The sequence below is a fragment of the Diospyros lotus genome, chromosome 7, assembly GCF_014633365.1.
Source record: "Diospyros lotus cultivar Yz01 chromosome 7, ASM1463336v1, whole genome shotgun sequence".
Classification (NCBI taxonomy): domain Eukaryota; kingdom Viridiplantae; phylum Streptophyta; class Magnoliopsida; order Ericales; family Ebenaceae; genus Diospyros; species Diospyros lotus.
In genome coordinates this window covers 37,020,866-37,040,256 of record NC_068344.1, presented here as the reverse complement: position 1 = coordinate 37,040,256, position 19,391 = coordinate 37,020,866, and the positions used below count along the sequence as shown (strand labels likewise).

The following is a 19,391-nucleotide window of genomic DNA, read 5'->3' as shown; positions in this document are numbered from 1 at the left end:
AGTGAGTAAATGGTTACAATTTAAAGTTGAGTGAGCAAATAATTACAACTTTAAAGTTCAGTGACTATTTATTAATTTTACCGTATAAATTTTTCCTTCTCCCGTCCACGAAGCCTAAATCAAGACTCTTGTTGAGTGCTTCGTCTTCCACTTCCACTCCGTCGCCTGGAATCTAGGTTTTCAGGGCGCCACTGTTCGCATCGAAATCGAAGAGGAGAGAAATGGCCGACGATGCAACCAGAACGGTATGCTTGCATCTACGATACATGTTAAGATCTTTAGTTCAAGAATGTTTGATTTAGTTCACGAATCTGTGAACAGACTTTTCTCGAGATTCAAGGTCGTATGATTGAGACTACCGGGAAACTGAAGCAGGTGAGCTAGTGATGCTCTTTCCCCGTTTTTGTTTGCCTGTTTTATTTTTATATATCATCTGTATACAAGACTCGCTTTTGGAAAACATTTACTGGATGTGTAATGGTTTGTTTTAGATGGTCGTGGGGTTGGTTGATCGTTTGTTTATTGGCATCGTGCAACTTAGGGAAATAAGAAAGAGTGTGATTTTACTGGTAAAATTGACAATTTTGATTTGTACGAGGGTTGAGGTACTGAAGATTGCCGCAAAGACTGCTGGACTGTAGGGTATGATATGCTTAAAAATAAATTTTTGATTTGTCTGCAACCTCGTATTTGTTCAAAGAGTAGAGTTGCAATTTTTTCATTAGGCAGGAACTAAATTCCAGGTGGGAATCTTTCTGGCTGAATTTGTGTGCCAACTGTTCATGTGCCACGTTCCTCCCTTACTTTATATTTGCTCAACCTGCCTTCTCAGGGGTCATGATTTCCTCACTGTCCGTTGTATTTTGCCTTTGTTCCATTATATAGAAAAATGCCATATCGAATTGAAGTATGGAAACCAAAAAGGATTTTATGTTGCACTTGCTCTGTGGTGGGCCATTGGTAGCTTATAGTTCTGCAATTCATGCGGCGGTTTAAAAGGATGGTCACATTGGTTAAAAGTTATCATCGGGATTAGGTTATGAGTTGCAATGTTTTAGTTTCTCTGATAGGGTATTGTAGTGGATAAGGCTCCTTCAAGGTTAAAATATATGGAGTTTTACCTTATATCTAGAATGGTCATTTGGTTTTGAACCTAGACTTAACAGGGTTCCATGGGCTTATTGCAATCTCTTTGTTGATCCTCTCGGCAGCTTTCTAGATATGGTTGCAATATCTTATATTGTTGGTTGTGACGAAGGGGATTCGGATATTAGTAGCAACTTAGGGCTGTCTGTCACTGCCCTTGGCAGAAACAATAGAGTTTCCCTTGATTCAGTGAGATTCAAGGGATCGTAACAGGGAAAATTAGAGAGAGCAGAGGAAGAATAGAGAGAAAAGAGTGAGACGAGAGAGAGTGTAGAGGGAGAGAAATTGAGTTGTTCTGTATTTGATTTTGGATAACCTCTCCCACGGAGTAGGGAGGGTAAATATAATCGCTTGGCATGGGTGCGGATGCAGCAGATCGTTCCCCTTACCAGCGGTTACAACAACTTCTTTTGTCCTTTTCTATGGCCTCACATGTGGCCCTCCTACGTTAACAGAATTGACAACTGGAATTTAAGTACAGTAATTGAAATAAAGGAATTACAGCATAACAAGGAAACAAAATAAAGATTGAACATTAAGGCAAAAAAATTTAAAATAGCCATAGCCGTGACACTGTCATTTCCATTATTTGTACTTCCCTTTTGGATGATTATTTCCCCTCTTTCTATAAAACTTGCGAAGGTTAGGATTTTTTGGAGTCAAGGGTTTGTTTTTGATGAACCTTTAACTCCAGCCTCCATTCTAGAAAACCTTGAATGTCTCCCTCTAAGAAGACCCTAGGCTTTTAGCCTAGGTTACTGGAACTGCTGCTGTTGTCAAGAGCAACATTTAAAAGCCATGAAGTGTGGCGGAGATTGCATTCCGAAGCTTCTTCTTGTGATTATTAAGGTGCTGAAGCTGAGAATTCCTGTAGTTGAGTTGAGAGTTTCTATGTGCATCTTTTTGGTATGCATGCAGAGCTGGGCAGAGAAGTCATGTGAACAAGTGGAGGGGTTCTACGTGAGTCCAAATTGGTCCTATCAGTATGGCAGGTACTGGTACCATTAGCCAAATTATGAAGATGAGCTTGTAACTGAAAATAGTCATGGAGATATGTGATGAGATTCAAGACTATAGACAGGGTTCCAATGAATTAGGATAGTCACTGCTGGTATTTCAACTCCAAATTACAAGAAAAAAACATGTAAACAAAGACAAGAATGGGCATTTGAGAGGCCCAGATCTCTCCTGCAATTCTACTCAATATTCTTTCCTCTCTCTCTGTTCTAATCCCTATTTATAGGTTGTTATCCCCTTCCATGACCGTATTTGGTTATGCACATGCTGATTTGTTACACAAACCAACCAAGTTCCTACTCTACCCTTGGCGCACATGCTGGTTGTTACGCCATCCAGCTGTGTCACCATCCTCCCTTTGATTCTTGTAGCGCCTTTGGTAAGTCCGCAGCACCGGAGGCTTAACATTACTCCCCTCCCCAACTTTCACCTTGTCCTCAAGGTGGAAAATGGGGAATTGCTGTTGAATTAAGCTATAGGGCTCCCAAGTAGCTTCCAAAGGTGGTAACCCCTTCCATTGAACTAAAATGTCCAATCCACGTAAATTACTTCCTGTTCCTGGTCGGACCCCCAGCATCGCCTCTGGTTCGACCAACATCTCCAAATCTACACTTAGTTGATTAGGAATCTCTATAGTGGCTTGCAATGGGCCCTTGGCTTCACGTAGCTGAGACACATGGAAGATAGGGTGAGTGTTGCAGTGTGATGGCGGCTTTAACTTGTAGGCTACGGGGCCTATTTCTTTTTCAATTACAAATGGACCATAGAATCTAGGAGCTAATTTCTCATTTGAACAACCAGCCAATGTTTTTCTACGATAGGGTCTTAGTTTCAAGTAAACTAAGTCCCCTACCTTATACTCCATTGCTCTTCTTTTCATATCTGCCCCCTTCTTCATTACCGCTTGGGCTCTTAGTAGCTGTGCCTTAAGTTCCTCCAAAATGTGATTTCTTTCGACTAGCTGAAACAGGAGTAGATCCCCTTTCAACCCTCAATATTGCTGGTGGTTCTCGCCCATACACTGCTTGGAATGGTGTCATTCTCGAGGCTGTGTGTTATGAAGTATTGTACCATAGTTTAGCCCAAGGCAACCACATGTACCAAGCTTTAGGTTTAGAGGAAGCAAAACAACGAAGGTATGTTTCCAAGGTCCTATTAAGCACCTTCGTTTGACCATCCGTTTGTGGATGGTAAGTTGTGTTGCGGTGGAGCTTGGTGCCTTGGAGGCGAAACAATTCCTCCCAAAATCTGCTCATGAAAATCTTGTCCCTATCGAATACAATGGATCGTGGTAAACCATGAAGCCTCACAACTTCCTTGATGAAGATCCCTGCCACATCTCCATTTTGCCCGACCTTGGTAAGCCTTCGATGAAGTCCATAGCCATGTCATCCTAAATTTGATTTGGGATAGGAAGGGGCTGCAAAAGCCCTCCGGGCTTTAGGGCCAGCACTTTGTTTTGCTGGCAAACAACACAATTACTCACATACCGGTGGATGTCTCGCTTCATTCCCGCCCAATATACATTAGCTGCAATCCTTTTGTAGGTTTTCAAAAACCCCGAGTGTCCTCCTACATTCCCATCATGTCCCTCATGTAATAGCAAAGAAATGAGAGAAGAGCCCTTTGGTAGGTACAATCTGCTCTTGTAGAGGAGGTGGCTGTCCACCAATTGGAAATTGGGTCTGGAGGTAGGATCCAGCCGGAGATCCTTGACAACACCTTGTAGCAACTCATTGTCTTCTACTTCCCGAGCCAATTGATCAAGGTAGAGCACCTTAGGGACTGTTAAGGCTAATAGGGCAGCCAAGTGACAGATGCGGGACAAGTCATCTGCTGCCTTATTTTTCAATCAGGGGCGATATTGAATTTCGAACTGAAATCCCATTAATTTAACCATCCACTTATGATATTCGGGGCTCACCAACCTTTGCTCCATCAAAAATTTGAGGCTCTTTTGGTCGGTCCGGACCACAAACTTCTTTCCCAACAAGTAATGCCTCCACTTTTGCATTGCAAACACAATGGCCATCAATTCTCGCTCATAAACTGATTTCCTCCTTCCTAATTGATTAAAGGCACGACTGAAATAAGCAATAGGTCTATGATCTTGCATTAAAATTGCCCCCATACCTTGTCTCGACGCATCTGTTTCAACCACAAATGGCTGGCCAAAATCTGGTAAGGCTAAAACAGGTAGGACACCATTTCAGCCTTGAGCCGTTGGAAAGCTTGCTCGGCTGCCTCATCCCAAAAAAAATTGTTCTTTTGTAGTCGCTCCGTGAGAGGCCATGCCAACCTGCCATAATCCTTAACAAAGCGCCTATAATATTTCGTAAGCCCAAGAAAACCTCGCAATTCCTTCAACGTGGTAGGAGTGGGCCAATCCATCATAGCTTGTACCTTGCTACAATAAGCTGAAACCCCTTGCTGTGATATGATGTGGCCCAAGTATTCAATTTACAGTTGTCCAAACAAGCACTTCTTCCTATTTGCAAATAACTGGTTAGTTGCTAGCACCTCCAGAACACAACATAAATGTTGTGCATGCTGTTCAAAGTCCCTGCTGAAAACCAATATGTCATCAAAAAACACTAACACAAATCGCCTCAATTGCTCCCTAAAAATGTTGTTCATCAATGACTGAAACGTGGCTGGTGCATTCGTCAATCCGAAAGGCATGACGAGGAACTCGTAATGACCTTCATGTGTCCTGAAGGTGGTCTTCGGAATATCTTCAGCCTTAACGCGAATTTGATGATACCCAGATTTAAGATTGAGTTTAGAAAAAATTGTGGCCCCATGAAGCTCATCCAATAGCTCCTTGATCACTGGAATTGGAAACTTGTCGGGCACAGTCACCTTATTCAAAGCCCTATAATCCACACAAAAACGCCACCCTCCATCCTTCTTCTTGACAAGCAAGATCGGACTAGAAAAAGGGCTGGAACTGGGTTGTATAATCCCCGCAGCTAGCATCTTTCCTACCATCTTCTCGATCTCGTTTTTCTGTAGGTAAGGGTAACGATAAGGCCGCACACTGACCAGTATCGTGCCTAGAAGTAGGTTGATTGCATGATCTTTTTTTCTGGAAGGAGGCAGCCCCTCTAGTGTTGTGAACACCTCCTCAAACTCAGTTAACACCTCTTTAAGGAACGACATAACCTCTATCCGACTTTCATTGAATTCAGCTGCCATCATTCCTAGTTCAAGCAGCATTCCTTCTCCATTCTCCTTGAAGGCCTTCATCATAGCTTTCAAGGATACCAAGCTTTTGCTCAAGCTAGGATCTCCTTGCAAGGTCACGACCAATCCCCCAACCTGAAACTTCATAGTTAAAGCCTTCCAATCCACTCTCATTTTCCCCACTGTTGCCAGCCACTTCATCCCAAGGATCACATCAGAACTACCCAACTCCAGGGGCAAAAAATCTTCCACAATTTGTAAATTTTGGAGGGTAAGCTTCACCCCCTTGCAAATTCCCGCCCCTTGTATGGCCACCCCGATCCCCATGATCACCCCATACCCAGCTGTTTCCGTCATCTGCAGGCCCAACAGCTCCACCAAATCTGTTGCAATGAAGTTGTGGGTGGCTCCTTCGTCGATGAGCACCACCTCCGGCTGCCCCTCTATATCTCCTTTAAGCTTCATAGTTTGTGGTGTGGTTAATCCAACTACCGAATTCATGGAGAGCTCAATGACCTCCCCACTTTGCCCAAGCTCGCTGTGATTTCTTCCAACAGTTCTCCCCCATCTACCTCCTCGTCTACCTCTTTATCGTATATCATAAGCACTTGCAGCTCCTTGTTTCGGCACCTATGGCCTATAGTATACTTCTCATTGCACCTAAACATGTTAGTATAGGTGCTCTAGATCCAATCAGATTGGGCATGTTGTACACTGACAATTGTAATCATGTTTATTATTTGAATAAGGAGTTGTTCAAATTCACAAGAAGTCATTCTATTAGTTTCTTGTTATTATTGTAATAACCGAATGAAACTAGATAAAAGTCCATATGATGTATACTGTGATAAATCTTTAAAGATGTGAGATGATGCATCACAATTTCTAGACATCATTAAACGTCCCAAGTCGTAGCAATGTTAAGAATGGACATTGACAATTGCGGTAAGACTTGTATGTGCTATGTTTTTGCTATGTGATAGCAATGGGGGTCTCACACCCATAGGCATGGGGATGCCTAGACAAATACATAGGTGACCAATGTTGGAGAACGTGTCATTGGACATGACTCGCCATGAGAATCCATTTTGGTTATATGTTGATGGTATTCTCATACGAAATGGGTGTAACTAATCATTGGACCTGAGGTTGTCACGGTCATCTCATAAGAAGACCGGTATGCTTTGACATCGTTTCGATGGGCCTAGATAAAGGCTGCATGTGGGCGATCGTTGGGTATATCGCGAGGCTTATGGAGATGGGTGTATAGCCAAGATGGGACTCGTCTATCCCTTCATAGAGGATGATGTATTTAAGGCGTCTTTGGTGGATATTCACTTTAAATCCATGGCCATGGTGAAAGAGATCAATAAGGAGTTATTGATTCACTTTCTATTAAGTAAAGATATCCGGATGACCGAAGAAAAACTCATGTGATCATAATCAAGCAACACATTACCAGACTTGAGATCACATAAGATACATTGACGAGAGGATCGAATTACACGGTAACCATGCTCGTGAAAGGTTATTTGCGGATTATGAATCCTTCTGAATAATTGGGTAGGCATCCTTACTAGAGGCCAATCTTGTCTTATGTGTTCATACCGACACATTGCCAACATATTCGGAAGCCTAATGAGTCATACGCAATAGGCACGGTCCCTGGCTTAAATCAGGAGAGTGGACGTATGGTTAAGTAGGACACTTCGGCAAGAAATTGTGCCGTCGTAAGTTTTCACGAAAAAAGAACAAATAGACGTAATGACGTCGATATGACGAGGAGTCGTCATAATAGAAAAAGTTTCCTAAAATAACAATTGATTAAATTATGAATGAGTTTCTAATTTAATAATTTTCTATTTGTTGGAGTGACAAATAGGAAATAAAATATATTTGGGCTTAAGTTAATATTTGGACTAAATTGGATTTGGGCCAAATATTAAATTAAATATTATATTTAGACTAAATTGGATTTGGGCCAAATATTAAATATTATATTTGGGCTTGAATTAGATTTGGACCAAAATATTTTGGGCCATTTAATTATATTTCTAGTTGGACTAGAATAAACCCATTTAATTAAGTTCCTAGTTGGACTAAATTAAATGAGCTGGCCTATATCCATTAGGGTTTAAGAAACCCTAGAGCTCCTTATAAATACCCCTGTATGGGTTGCCCAAATAAGTGAGTTTTTGGTGTAGTTTTTCGTTCACTCTTTCTCGTTTCTTTTGATATCAATACGAAACGAGGACGTTCTTTTTCCGTCCATACACAAGCCGCAAAAGGAGAAGGAGCTAGCACTCATATTCCTTTCTCCTTGCCAACGGATGCGTGTCGTGTATCACGAGCTAGAGTCCGGACGCTTGGACGGCTCGAATCTGCGAACGACTCAAAAATCTAAAGGTTAGATTTATTTTATTTGTATGTGAATGATTTAATTTCGACGTTGATCCAATCGCCGGGATCAGGGTAAGGTTCAAAATTTTTGAACTACGCTGCTTGCCCCGTAGCGATCTTGCTTTTCTTTCAGTTCTCTCCCATCTACCTCCTCGTCTACCTCTTCATCGTATATCATAAGCACTTGCAGCTCTTTGTTTCGACACCTATGGCCTATAGTATACTTCTCATCGCACCTAAAGTATAGGCCTTATCTCTTTTTGCCTTCCACTCAGTTTCGCTAAGCCGCTTGAAGGGTGGGTTGTTCCCTCTCCCCATGGCTTGTGGTCGATAAGAATTAGGACTGATCATCGTTTGTTTTTAGGGCTGCTGGAAGGGTGGTAGAATTCCCCTTCGCTGATAAGTTTGAGCTGGGTTCAGCATGGCTTGTCCCTTGTTCGACCCTGAACCACCCACGCCACCTGATTCCGCTCTTTTATGCATTGGCCTAAGTCCATCATTTGCTCTAAGACCCTCGGCCTCAACACCCTCAACTCGGCTTTGATATCAGGTTGCAGTCCATTGATGAAATGCCCCTCTAGCATGGCTTCCAGCAGGTTTTCAAGGGGCGATGCCAATGCCTCGAAGCATTGGCGGTACTCCTTGATAGTTCCTTTTTGCCGGAGGGCGAGAAAACGCTCTTCGATTGAGCCTTCTTGGGTGGGTCGGAAGCGGTTCCTTATTAGGAACTTGAAGCCCTCCCAGCTCCTAACCCTTCGCCGCTTCTCCTCCCATTGAAACCACAAGAGCGCAACACCCTCCAAGCACAACGCTGTCGTGTCCGTCTTCTCTTCTTTAGTCAGCCCATTCACTGCGAAGTATCTATTGGATCGAAATATCCAGCCATTGAGGTCTTCGCCTTCGAAAAAGGGGCATCTCCAACTGTCGGCCTCGGCCCTCCGGACGCCACCCCCCCTCGAAACCCCCTGCCTCCACTCGCCTCATCCCGATTTCCGGTGTCACTTCTGAATCTTGGGCGAATTTCAGAGGCTGGCCTCCCAGCTTCTCCTTGTTCTTCCTCTCCCTCTCCTGTTCTTCCCATCTCGTTCTCATCCAAGCGAACTGTTCCAGCAAGTCCGCTACATTCTTCTCCACCGATTCAACACTCCATTGCATGCCTTCCATCCTGCCTTCCAACTCACCCACTCGGTCAGTCAGGTTCACCATTAGGATCGGTGATGCTCTGATACCAAAATTGATGAGATTCAAGACTATAGACAGGGTTCCAATGAATTAGGATAGTCACTGCTAGTATTTCAACTCCAAATTACAAGAAAAAAACATGTAAACAAAGACAAGAATGGGCATTCGAGAGACCCAGATCTCTCCTGCAATTCTACTCAATATTCTTCCCTTTCTTTCTCTTCTAATCCCTATTTATAGGTTGTTATCCCCCCTTCCATAATCGTATTTGGTTATGCACATGTTGGTTTGTGTAAGTTCCCACTCTACCCTTGGCACACATGCTGGTTGTTACGCCATCCAGCTGTGTCACCATCCTCCCTTTGATTCTTGTAGCGCCTTTGGTAAGTCCATAGCACCGGAGGCCTAACAATATGCTCAATCTCTAGAGGGAGGGCTCATGGAACTACTCACTTGCCATGCAGATGGCGCCAAGTTGATGGCACTTGATAGCTTAGAGTATAACAAATATCAAACCCCCTAACCTTTGCCTTCTTTGCTGCATGTTAAATCATGTCTTTACTGTTTCTCTTGGGGGCCTTCTTGCCTCCTCTGATAATGGAGTACATTTGTTCCATCATCTCCACATATATAAGAGTTATATTCCCATCTGAGTTCCGTTTTAGCTCTGAATATGGATGGCCTTCTCTTGCTTCTAATCTCTCAACAATCTGACAAGGGAAGTGAGCTGGAACAAGTCCTACTAGAGAAACTAGAAACTGATCCTACACATGGAAGACTCCTGGCTTGTCACTAAATAAAGCAAACACCAGAAAATGGAAAATCTATGCTAGCTCTTCAGAGTCTTTTTATCTCCTTGTTATAGAATGGTAGAGAATTGCCCTTGTAGATCTAGATGAGAGAGAATTATCCAATCTTTATGGAGGAAAATAACAGAAATGGAGCACACCTGTTGAATGCTACATCTGGTAGAACTTCTCACATTATCAGACTTGTTGAATTGCCGCTGGTATAGGCCAGAGGAACCCATTTGAATAAGCTCTGATGCATCTGACTTACAAGGAGCAAAGAGCATTTCAACATACTTGAAGCATAGAAGAATCCTGTTTCTGCATCCTTTCCACAGCCTTCATATCTCATTGATAAGAAGGCAAATAAACTTCACTATATGCCTTTTGAAATCGACTTCCATTCAATGCTTATCCTGTGCATTCTATTTTCATGGAGAAACAACCATATACACTGCCAATCTTCATTCCTGATCATCATTAACCAGTTTCCAGATAACTGACTGGACAATTCAAATTTCTGAACTCCCTAATATTCTTTAGCATTTGAAGAATTTGTTATCCTTGTGTTTTAAACTGATACTGAGAATCCATGATCTCCAGGTCCAGAACCAGATGAGAAATAAAGAAACAGAAAAGAAGCGTGCTTATCTAACTTTGGAGGAGCTACGACAGTTGTCCGATGATACAAATACCTACAAGGCTATAGGTATACAAAATCTAAAGGACACATAGATGTTTGTATACAGTTGCAAGTAGTCTATCCATAGTGACCGCCTTTTGTTCAAATAGAGTTAATGCATCTTTTGGTACCGGTGATTTGAGATAATCTGTTTTATCATCTCCTCACTGATTGTGAATAATTTTACTATTGCTAGCATTCCTGTTTTATTAACTGCCATAGTTACAGTTGCAGCTAATGTGTTCAGTTATGGCATTTTGTTTAGATAGATTAAATGCATCTTTTGTGTGTAGTTATATAAGCTGTCTAATCTCTTCTCTAGTTGTTGATATGGCATCCACCAAACTGGTGTCCTTGCCTTTTGTTATTCTCTAGGAGTTTTGTTACATTTAACATCTAAATCTTCTTCTTTTGCAGGGAGAACGTGAGTTCTACACAACATATATACGATCTAAAGATTTGTCGTTAAACCTAATTTTATGATTTGCTGGGATTGGATGCAATATGTTTTGAAGGATTTATCTCTTGTTTTTCACCTTCACCTAACTTGTCCTTATTTCCTTGTTTTTCTCCCCTTCAATTGTTGGTCAGGTTTTTGTTAGAGCCCAAATCAATTTTAATGGAGGAACAGGAACAAAAGCTCAAAGATAGTGAAACTGCAATTGCTTCTCTGCAGGTGAGTTTTCCATGCTTCATTATTCAAAATTAAAGTTATCAAATGTGGGCCTAAAGCATCTTTATACATAAATTCATGTATACTTGGTATTCATGTCTAATACATGCACCTTAATGATTACTAAGATTTGTAGTTACTTTATCCATTTGCCTTAATGATTTTTACTAGTTTCCCGTAGTTATATCATGAACTTGGGAGGTTTGAAATTGATGGAATTTGATTTCAAGGATAAGATATTGAAAATAATGAGCTTATTTCTTGTTGACAGACCACATTATAAAGGTCATTCCCAATGCACAAGGCTCCCCACTTCATGAGAGTTGAGGGAAGGTTATTTTTGTACCTAATCTCACCCTTTGTTTTGCATAAAAGCTGTCAGATCTAGGGACTTGGACGTATAAAATTTTAGTTAGGGGCACTGAAACCATGTTACCTGGAAGATCAATTGTTCCAGAGTTATGGGGAACAGAAATCAAAACACGATATAATTAGAGTTAGACTAGTACATATTACTACCTAGTTTCCAGGATACTATACAGCTGTTTTCTTTGAACAAATAGATATCCAATAATGGATAACAAATATTTCTCCAAATATAGTGCCACACAGAAAATCTGTCATTTGGATATCTTAGATGGGTTTCCTTTAGTTATAAATTGTTGAATAACTGGAAGTCAGCTCACTGGAGGGGTGGTATCATTGCCCCTAGCCGTGGTTAGTCTGGTTTCTCGCCGCAAGCATTTCAGTAATTTCAGCACTACCTCAAACACGACTACAACAATTTGTGATTTCGTATCATTACATTTGATCTTGCAATGCTCGGACATTCAAGCTTATGGGTGCACACTTGACCTCCATGTATGGCTATGCTAACAAGCTTCATTATCCAAAACTTGGATTAGAGTCATGAGCCTCTGAAGATAGTAAGTACTGATTGTCGCTTAAATGGGAAAAATAAACGTTGTTCAATCTTGCAGAGTTCAAAAGAGTACTTAGAGAAGCAGATTGCAGAAGTGGAGAACAACCTGACGGAGTTGTTGAAGCAAGATCCAGGCCTTGCTCGTCAGATAATGTCAATGTCTGTAATGTGAACTAATCCCCCGAAGAATCTGTATTTCATCCCTCTATATATAAGCGAAAACAAGGAAACTTTTACCCATTGAGTGGTCTTTGGTTTGCTCTTTGCAGCCATGAATTTGAAGCTTCATTAGCATGTTGCTACAAGCTCATACCTCTTCAAAAGTAGTTATTGTTAGGTCTTATTTGCTTGAAGATCTTATTTACTCATTGACATGAGATGTGATGTTCTTTTCAAAATTGAGAGCCAATTTATCTATTCTTAGAAGTTATGAACTAACTTTTTCTTTATAAGAGGTGGAATAGAATGATTCGATTACAGCATAATGATCATACGCCTGTGGCCAATCAGAATTAGAGATTGATAGAAAAGCAAGGATATGGGTTCATGTGAATAAACATTCTTTGCATGCCATTTTAGGGACATGCATGATATGAGTTATAAAAGTTTTATACATCTGATATCTTATTTAAAAATGTTAATATAAAGAGGTGTACTAGCATTGAATAGTCTATGAAGACATGAGTTTTAAAAAATTAACTTATTTTTAGTCTTATGTACATTCAGATCTAGTCAAATAGAATAAGTTTTTTAAAGAAATTAATTCACAGTTTTAAAATTAGTATTGACGGATTTTTAAGCTTAACTAAATATCATCTCAAACTTATCAAAAAAATAAATATAATAATAATCACAATCCTTAATCCATTAAGTAGGGTTGGCTAACAACAAAGAATGTCTTGCCACCTAAAATAAGCTTAATCCATTAAGTCGAGTTGGCTAACAACAAAGAATGACTCGCCCCCCCCTAAAATAAATTTAATAAAAATCAAGGTTTAGCAGAGGAAGCTTGCTCCGGAACATTATCACTTGCATACTGTTATTCACTTTCTGTTCTCAACTTGGACATGGTTGATGCAATCCTTCTTCCTTTATGCTCTTCACACCTTTTCCTCCCTCGGACTGGCTGTCTCTTACAGATGGTACCATCGCCCAAGCTAAGGCCACAAATGGGAACAGAGTCCTTCCCAAAAGTAGGAATAGCAACAGGGAGGGTTTGGACTGGGGACCCAATAGGGCAAAAACCCACAACCATTTGGGGCTTCAATGTGTCACAGCTGAAACTTGAAGCCGAGTAACCATCACAAATAAGTGATTCCCTTTCAATCAACTTCAAGGTGGAACCATTGATTTTCATCCCTTTGTGTTCTGCACACCTTCTCCTTCCTTCTACTGGCAGCCTTCTGCAAACAGACCCTTGACCTAAGGCCACCCCACAAATTCTGGGAGTGGAATGGTCCCAATCGGAACCATGTCCCTGTGACACTGATCTTGGGTGTGACCGGCTGACTTTAACGATTCGGGAGAGGAGACTATCACTCTGATCACAGTATCCATTTTCTGATTGAAATGGCTTGCAAGCTTCAATTCTGATACCCTTTTCCTTCTGATGATGGAAGCTCTCGAGCTTCTTGGCAATGGCAGAGAATAGGCCATATCGCAAAGTGATTTGATCAAGTTTCTGGTAGATATCAGTAGGCCGGCGTGCATCATTATTCTCTTTGTTCCATGCATAATCAAATGCATCGAGCAGCTGAGCTTCTATTCTTTCAGCATCCCTCTTATCTTTCATCTGTCCAACATTAGGGGAAGGGAATGAGGACAGGCCAGTAACCACTCAACAATGTGCATTAGTCGATGAGATGTAGTAACCATGCATGAATGTGTCCTTCTATCTGTATCTGTATGCCCTTCAGTCTTATAAAAGTGTTATTTACAGGTGATTCTTACGACAGTAGAAATTTCACAGCAATGCCTAATCAGCACCATTTTACCATGCAGAAATCATTGTACTTTAGTCTTGGAAATAGCCAGAATTATATTTCATGAAACTTGTTTTGCTGTTGGTATTTTATTTGCTAAATAGCATAAATGGTCATCGAACTTTGTATTAAGATACAAAAAGGTTACTGAACTTCAATTTGTAGCCAAAATGTCACTGAACTTCAATTTAGTATACAATTCTATAATTACTGTCAATTGCCGTTAAAAGAAGCACGTTTTTGTATTTTAGTACAAAATTCAGTGACATTTTTGTATTTTTATGCGAAGATCAGTGATCATTTGTACTGTTTAACCATCCATGTTATTAGTCACGTCAACATTCTATTAGTCTCTTTTAACAGTAATTGACGATAGTTATGGAATCGTATACTAAATTGAAGTTCAGTAACATTTTTACTACAAATTAAAGTTTAGTAATCTTTTTATACCTTCGTGCAAAGTTCAATGACCATTTATACTATTTAATCATATTTTATTTAAAGTGCTCATTTACAATTGCACAAGTGAACTTGGGAAGAATTATCACGTTATGATTGGTCTTGCCACGAGGCCACGCAGTGTTCCCTTGGCTTTTTTTTTTTGTGGGGGGGGGGGGGGGGGGAATAGAAGTTGTTTCTACAACTCAAACTTGTGTTCTAGAGTGCCAAACCAAACTAGCCAACAAACATCAAGTAATTCAAAAAGGGGACATGAAGATGTACTTACAGGAGCCCATCGATACACAACAGAGCAGGCCCTGGAGAAGATCTCTGTAAACAAACCAGGACTAGGCTGTTTGACAGGGTCATTTGGCTTGCCATTTGACTTGTCATTCTCCAAATGAGATCCTCCACGGCCATAACACTGCAGCCTAGTCCTGACATTGTCAGCTTGTCCGAGGTAAACTGGAACTATATTGTTCGTATCAAGCTTCCTATTATGTGGCACAACTACACCAAGCTCATAGAGCCCTGAACAGGAAGCACAATTTGGAAGATTTTGAACCCTATACCTCTGTGCGCCTTCCTTCCCTGTGAAATGGTCTTCCCAATCAGAGGGCCCGACCAGAACCTGAATGAAAAAGAAATACAGAGAATGTTTCATTGAAGGATTCAAGTATCTCCACAGTTGCACAGAATGGTCTTCTTTTTGTTATCTTGTTTAATGGGATCAAGTACCATGGGCTGAAGTTTCTATACAACATTTCAAGCAACGTTTGGCTCATTTAAGACGCCTTGGTAAGATGCAGAAACCATTATTAGAAACTTCTACAAGACAACCTAAGTTGCACATAAACCGAAACGGAAAACGGCTATGATACGAAACGAAAATGGGAAAATGACATTTCGATACAGGAAACGTTTCAGAAATGCCAAAATGACAGCCTCGAGGCGTTTTTGTGCATCATAGAAGACAACCATATATATACATGATCGAAAGGACTGACAGTCCCCTGAAAATCCATTTTCACAATTACAAGAAAAGTAATGCCATACAAGCAGAGCCTTGTACAAGAACTATCAAGCAAAATGCTGTAATGCTGTGGCTAATTTACATCCATTCAGAAGAGAACAATTAACAACCGAAGAGCAAGAGCCTTAATAGAAGCATAGGGTTGTTCCTTTGTGGCCCAAAAATCACGAGTTCAAGCTGAGAAACGGTCTCTTTTCTTCTGCAAATCTCTCATAAGGGAAAGGACCCAACCCTAGCAAAGGGTTTCTGAACAACCCACTAAAGTGAATCGGAATTGCATAAATGGCACTGTCCCATCATTCAATTGCCACTTTCTGTGTAGAAGTTATGTAAGAATCTCAATTTCCAAACCTGAATATGAGGCCAGAGGGGTCATTGATGGATGCTGAATTAGGGCATAATACTGGCTTATATTCTATCAATTTGAATGCTCATTCACAGGAAAAGATTCAGCAGATTTCCACCATAGATAACCCCAAATAATAAACAAGAAAAGGAATTACCAAATCCAATGTGCCTCATCATCTATACATGCAATTTCATCAGAACTAATAGAAAAAAAAAAAAAAAACGAACATAGATCTATCTGTTCAATCAAGCATATACTTAAGAAGAGAAGATAAACACATATCGAGATGTTCACTGATCCTCAGCCTTGCAGCAGATTACATATACACATGTAGAGAGAGAGAGAGAGAGTACCTTCCACTGGGAGAAAACAGAGTCGTGTTTGGTGCGCTTGCAATCTTCTCTCTTCAGCCTGGGCTTGTTGGTGGAGACGACGCCGTCCTTGGCCGCTCCCATTTGCAAAGGGAACAAGACCGTTACCAAAGCACCCTTCTTTTATAATTTTGTCTAGGGTGTTTGCGGTGCGATTTGTCAGTCTGAATAATTTTTAGCATGTCAAATTATTAGTGTGATTTTCAACTAAATCAGACCGTGGTCTGGTTTAGGTTCAGCCAAACAGCACCAAATCAGACCGCAAACTGCGATTTAAAATGCTATTTAAAATCACTAAAAAAGATATTTAAAAATGGTAAATAAAGACATAAATATTGATAAATAAAGATAATTAAATATAAATAAATAGGAATAAAAAATAAAGACAAAATAGTATAAAAAATTAATAGGATGGGCAAAAAAATATTTTTTTTTATATTTTTTTTATTATTTTCTTGGACGATTCGGTTTCCAAACCACCAACTGTCCAAACCGCAAACCGTGCCGTTTGGACAGAATCCAAACTGTTTTCGATCGCCAAAAAAAAAAAAAATCAATTGATTCGGTTTGATTTAGTTCAGTTTGGCCGATTTTCGCGGTGCACCAATTTTTTTGAACACCCTTACTTTTGTCGGTGAATCTTTACCAAAAGCCACTATGGATGGAAGTGTCAAAAATATAAGTCTTCATATAAAAATAATTTTTAATATAAAAAATTATAAAAAATAGTTATTTAATTTAAAAATAAACATAAATTACATAATGCATTTAAATAAATTTTGAAAACAAATTCTATAAAAAATTAAAAATTTTGAGTTAAAAATGAAAAAAATTTCATTTTTATTCATGAATGGAAATGCGTTTTTAAATTGAAAACACGTTTTCAATATTTTCATAACATTACAAAATAGCCACAAAAAATTTATGAAATTACAAAAGTAACCTAGAAATGTTTCTTGGAGTTTCGGAAATAAAAACGTTTCAAAAAAGTCAAAATGACACTTCCAAAAAGTTTTTATGCATCATAGACTATCAGTGTCAATTGGCACACTTGGGATTACCACCCTTGTGTAGTCCCCCATTACTCATGTCCTCAATTTTGATAGAAGAAATAAATTACAGGTGGAGAATTTATTTCACTACGCAGAGTAAGGAATCGAACGAACGATCTATTTGTGCGAATCCCAATTTATCGTAATCCAACCACTTAACTTCTATCTCTGGGGCATCAATTGACACGTCAAATGGGTCGAGTTGTAATATAAATCATAGGCTCGAATAGGTCAACATCGTCAAGACTATGAGTAACTCGATGAGGTTAATGTCGTAGGACTGCGAACAATGTAAAATTTTACATTGGAAAGTAATTCTTTTATAAAACATATTTTTATTTTATTTTTCCATCATAAAAAAGTTAATATTTACAAAAATATATTTTTATCTTACTTTTAAAAAGGTCGAAACTATAGAAGATCTAAAATATTTTGTATACATATGCATGAATCTATATATTTTTTTAGCTAAAGGAAAATATGTGATAATCTTATAGCAACTCCTTTTGAGCGTGATCATTAGAGTTTTCTTCTGTTAAAATATTCAATTAGAGTTTTCTTCTGTTTAAATATTCAATTTGAGTTATAGTTATTGTATCTTTAAATATTCGATTTGAGTTGTACTAATTGTATGTAAACATGAACCCGTATCTTAGCCTCTCCATTGTGTACAATGTGACTTTTAAAATGATCGTTCTTACGTGATTTTCGATATTTGGGTTATCGGTCTTAAGTAGGGAAGATAAATCATAAGTAGAGCCTTTGGTCTTACGCAGAGTAAGAATCAAACTTGCAATCCATTGATATGAGATGAAAAAGTCAAGATATGGGATGCATCCTGAACTTGTATCATTTCCAATATATTTGTTAAGCTTATTTAATTATTCTTTGAAAAAACATTAATGACCTCTTATCTTGATCTTTCAAGATATGCTTATCTTTACTTTTCTCAATATAAGCAGCTTGATAAAAATATTAGAATATTTCCCAACTTTATCTTGAGCATTCCATATCTTGGTCTAAAAACCATTCCGGCCTTATCTTAATACTACCTTAACTACTCATTTTAACAAACACTCCTTAAATTGATACCAATATATTAGTTATTCGACTAAACCTATTACCGAACACATGTACAATGTGACCCTTATACCAGTACATGTGAGTTTATGTACAATGTGACCCTTGTACCAGTACATATGAGTTTATGTTTGAAGATTTTATCTTTCAACCACCTGTAAGGAGAATTATCTCCCCAACCACTAAATTACAAATTTCCTTAAATGCACACTGTGGTCCTTTAAACTAAAAGTTTCGTCTTTTTTCCTCAAGCCAAAGCTTTTAGTAAAAGCACAATGTGGCCCTATTTTCAACATTCAAACAGTATTATTTATTAGAATTAAATTACTTGTCGAGAAAAGGTCCATAGAATAATTTATTAAATTTTTTAATTTATTTTTAAATTAAAATTTTTATTTTTACCCGCTCATTTTCAAACTCATTCTCTATCTCAAAATCACCATCTCAAAATCACTCTATCTCTCCCCACGGCAGTAGGGACGAGGTGATGTAACTGATAGAGAGGGGGTGACGATTGATGGTGCTCGTGGCGAAGGGGCGACGACGAATCGTGCTCGACTGGATAAAGGGGTGACAACGGTGCTTGTCTTGGTGACGAGGTAAGGGTGGAGTGATGGTGGATACTACAACCTGCAGGGGTGAGTTTGAGAGTATGTGGTTTTGAGAGAGAGTGTGTGTGTGGATTTGAAAATGGGAGCTTAATCCTATTTATTAATAAAATATTTCAAAATATAATCTATTTATTGCTAACCAATAAGAGCATTTAATCTATTTATAGGATTTTGCATTAATGTACATTTAATGCACTTTGTTTTCATATGAAGTGCAATAATTATACTCAAAATAGATAGATTATATTAAATGTACGTTAATACAAAATCCTATAATTATGTACCATGCTAATCATTGCTCGCTCAATAAATACATATTATTTTTTAAAAATACATATTTAATACATTTTATTTTCAATTACAAAATATCATTACTAGTTAATGATAAATGTATTGTATTTTGTAACATTTCATTATCAAAGAAGATAGTTTTGTAGTTGAAAATGCATTTACTGTACCTAAACCCCATTATGTAA

At 39.1% G+C, this 19,391-nt stretch overlaps 2 protein-coding genes across 3 annotated transcripts; one reads left to right on the top strand and one right to left on the bottom strand.

The window, feature by feature from the left end:
- Positions 1-97: 97 nt before the first annotated feature.
- LOC127806241 (prefoldin subunit 1) lies at positions 98-12,434 on the top strand. 2 transcript variants are annotated; one of them, XR_008024376.1, is made up of 6 exons: positions 98-245; positions 322-375; positions 492-642; positions 10,323-10,428; positions 10,819-11,077; positions 12,055-12,434. XR_008024376.1 is itself a non-coding variant. In XM_052343394.1 (6 exons), exons 1-6 carry the CDS (start codon positions 222-224, stop codon positions 12,166-12,168), a joined length of 390 nt encoding a protein of 129 aa, XP_052199354.1. In that variant the 5' UTR covers positions 98-221; the 3' UTR covers positions 12,169-12,434. The 2 variants fall into 2 exon arrangements, 1 of the variants encoding a protein (XP_052199354.1); XM_052343394.1 differs by lacking the exon at positions 492-642 and having other exon boundaries at positions 10,819-10,825; positions 10,993-11,077.
- A 401-nt stretch (positions 12,435-12,835) lies between these two features.
- On the bottom strand, positions 12,836-16,287 carry LOC127805796 (protein EFFECTOR OF TRANSCRIPTION 2-like). Its single transcript, XM_052342580.1, has 3 exons — positions 16,155-16,287; positions 14,706-15,050; positions 12,836-13,788 (listed from the first exon to the last, which is right to left on the bottom strand). The coding sequence occupies exons 1-3, from the start codon at positions 16,254-16,256 to the stop codon at positions 13,036-13,038; spliced, it is 1,200 nt and encodes a 399-aa protein (XP_052198540.1). The 5' UTR covers positions 16,257-16,287; the 3' UTR covers positions 12,836-13,035.
- Between the last annotated feature and the right edge of the window lie 3,104 nt (positions 16,288-19,391).

Bases quoted from the DNA above. Each gene is read 5' to 3' on its own strand.
- LOC127805796 (XM_052342580.1), bottom strand. From the start codon at position 16,256: ATGGGAGCGGCCAAGGACGGCGTCGTCTCCACCAACAAGCCCAGGCTG. The intron at 15,051-16,154 runs GTACTCTCTCTC...TTTTTCATTCAG, and splicing joins CTGTTTTCTCCCAGTGGAAG to GTTCTGGTCGGGCCCTCTGA. The intron at 13,789-14,705 runs GTAAGTACATCT...AATGTTGGACAG, and splicing joins TTGTGTATCGATGGGCTCCT to ATGAAAGATAAGAGGGATGC.
- LOC127806241 (XM_052343394.1), top strand. From the start codon at position 222: ATGGCCGACGATGCAACCAGAACG. The intron at 376-10,322 runs GTGAGCTAGTGA...CATGATCTCCAG, and splicing joins CTACCGGGAAACTGAAGCAG to GTCCAGAACCAGATGAGAAA. The intron at 11,078-12,054 runs GTGAGTTTTCCA...TCAATCTTGCAG, and splicing joins CTGCAATTGCTTCTCTGCAG to AGTTCAAAAGAGTACTTAGA.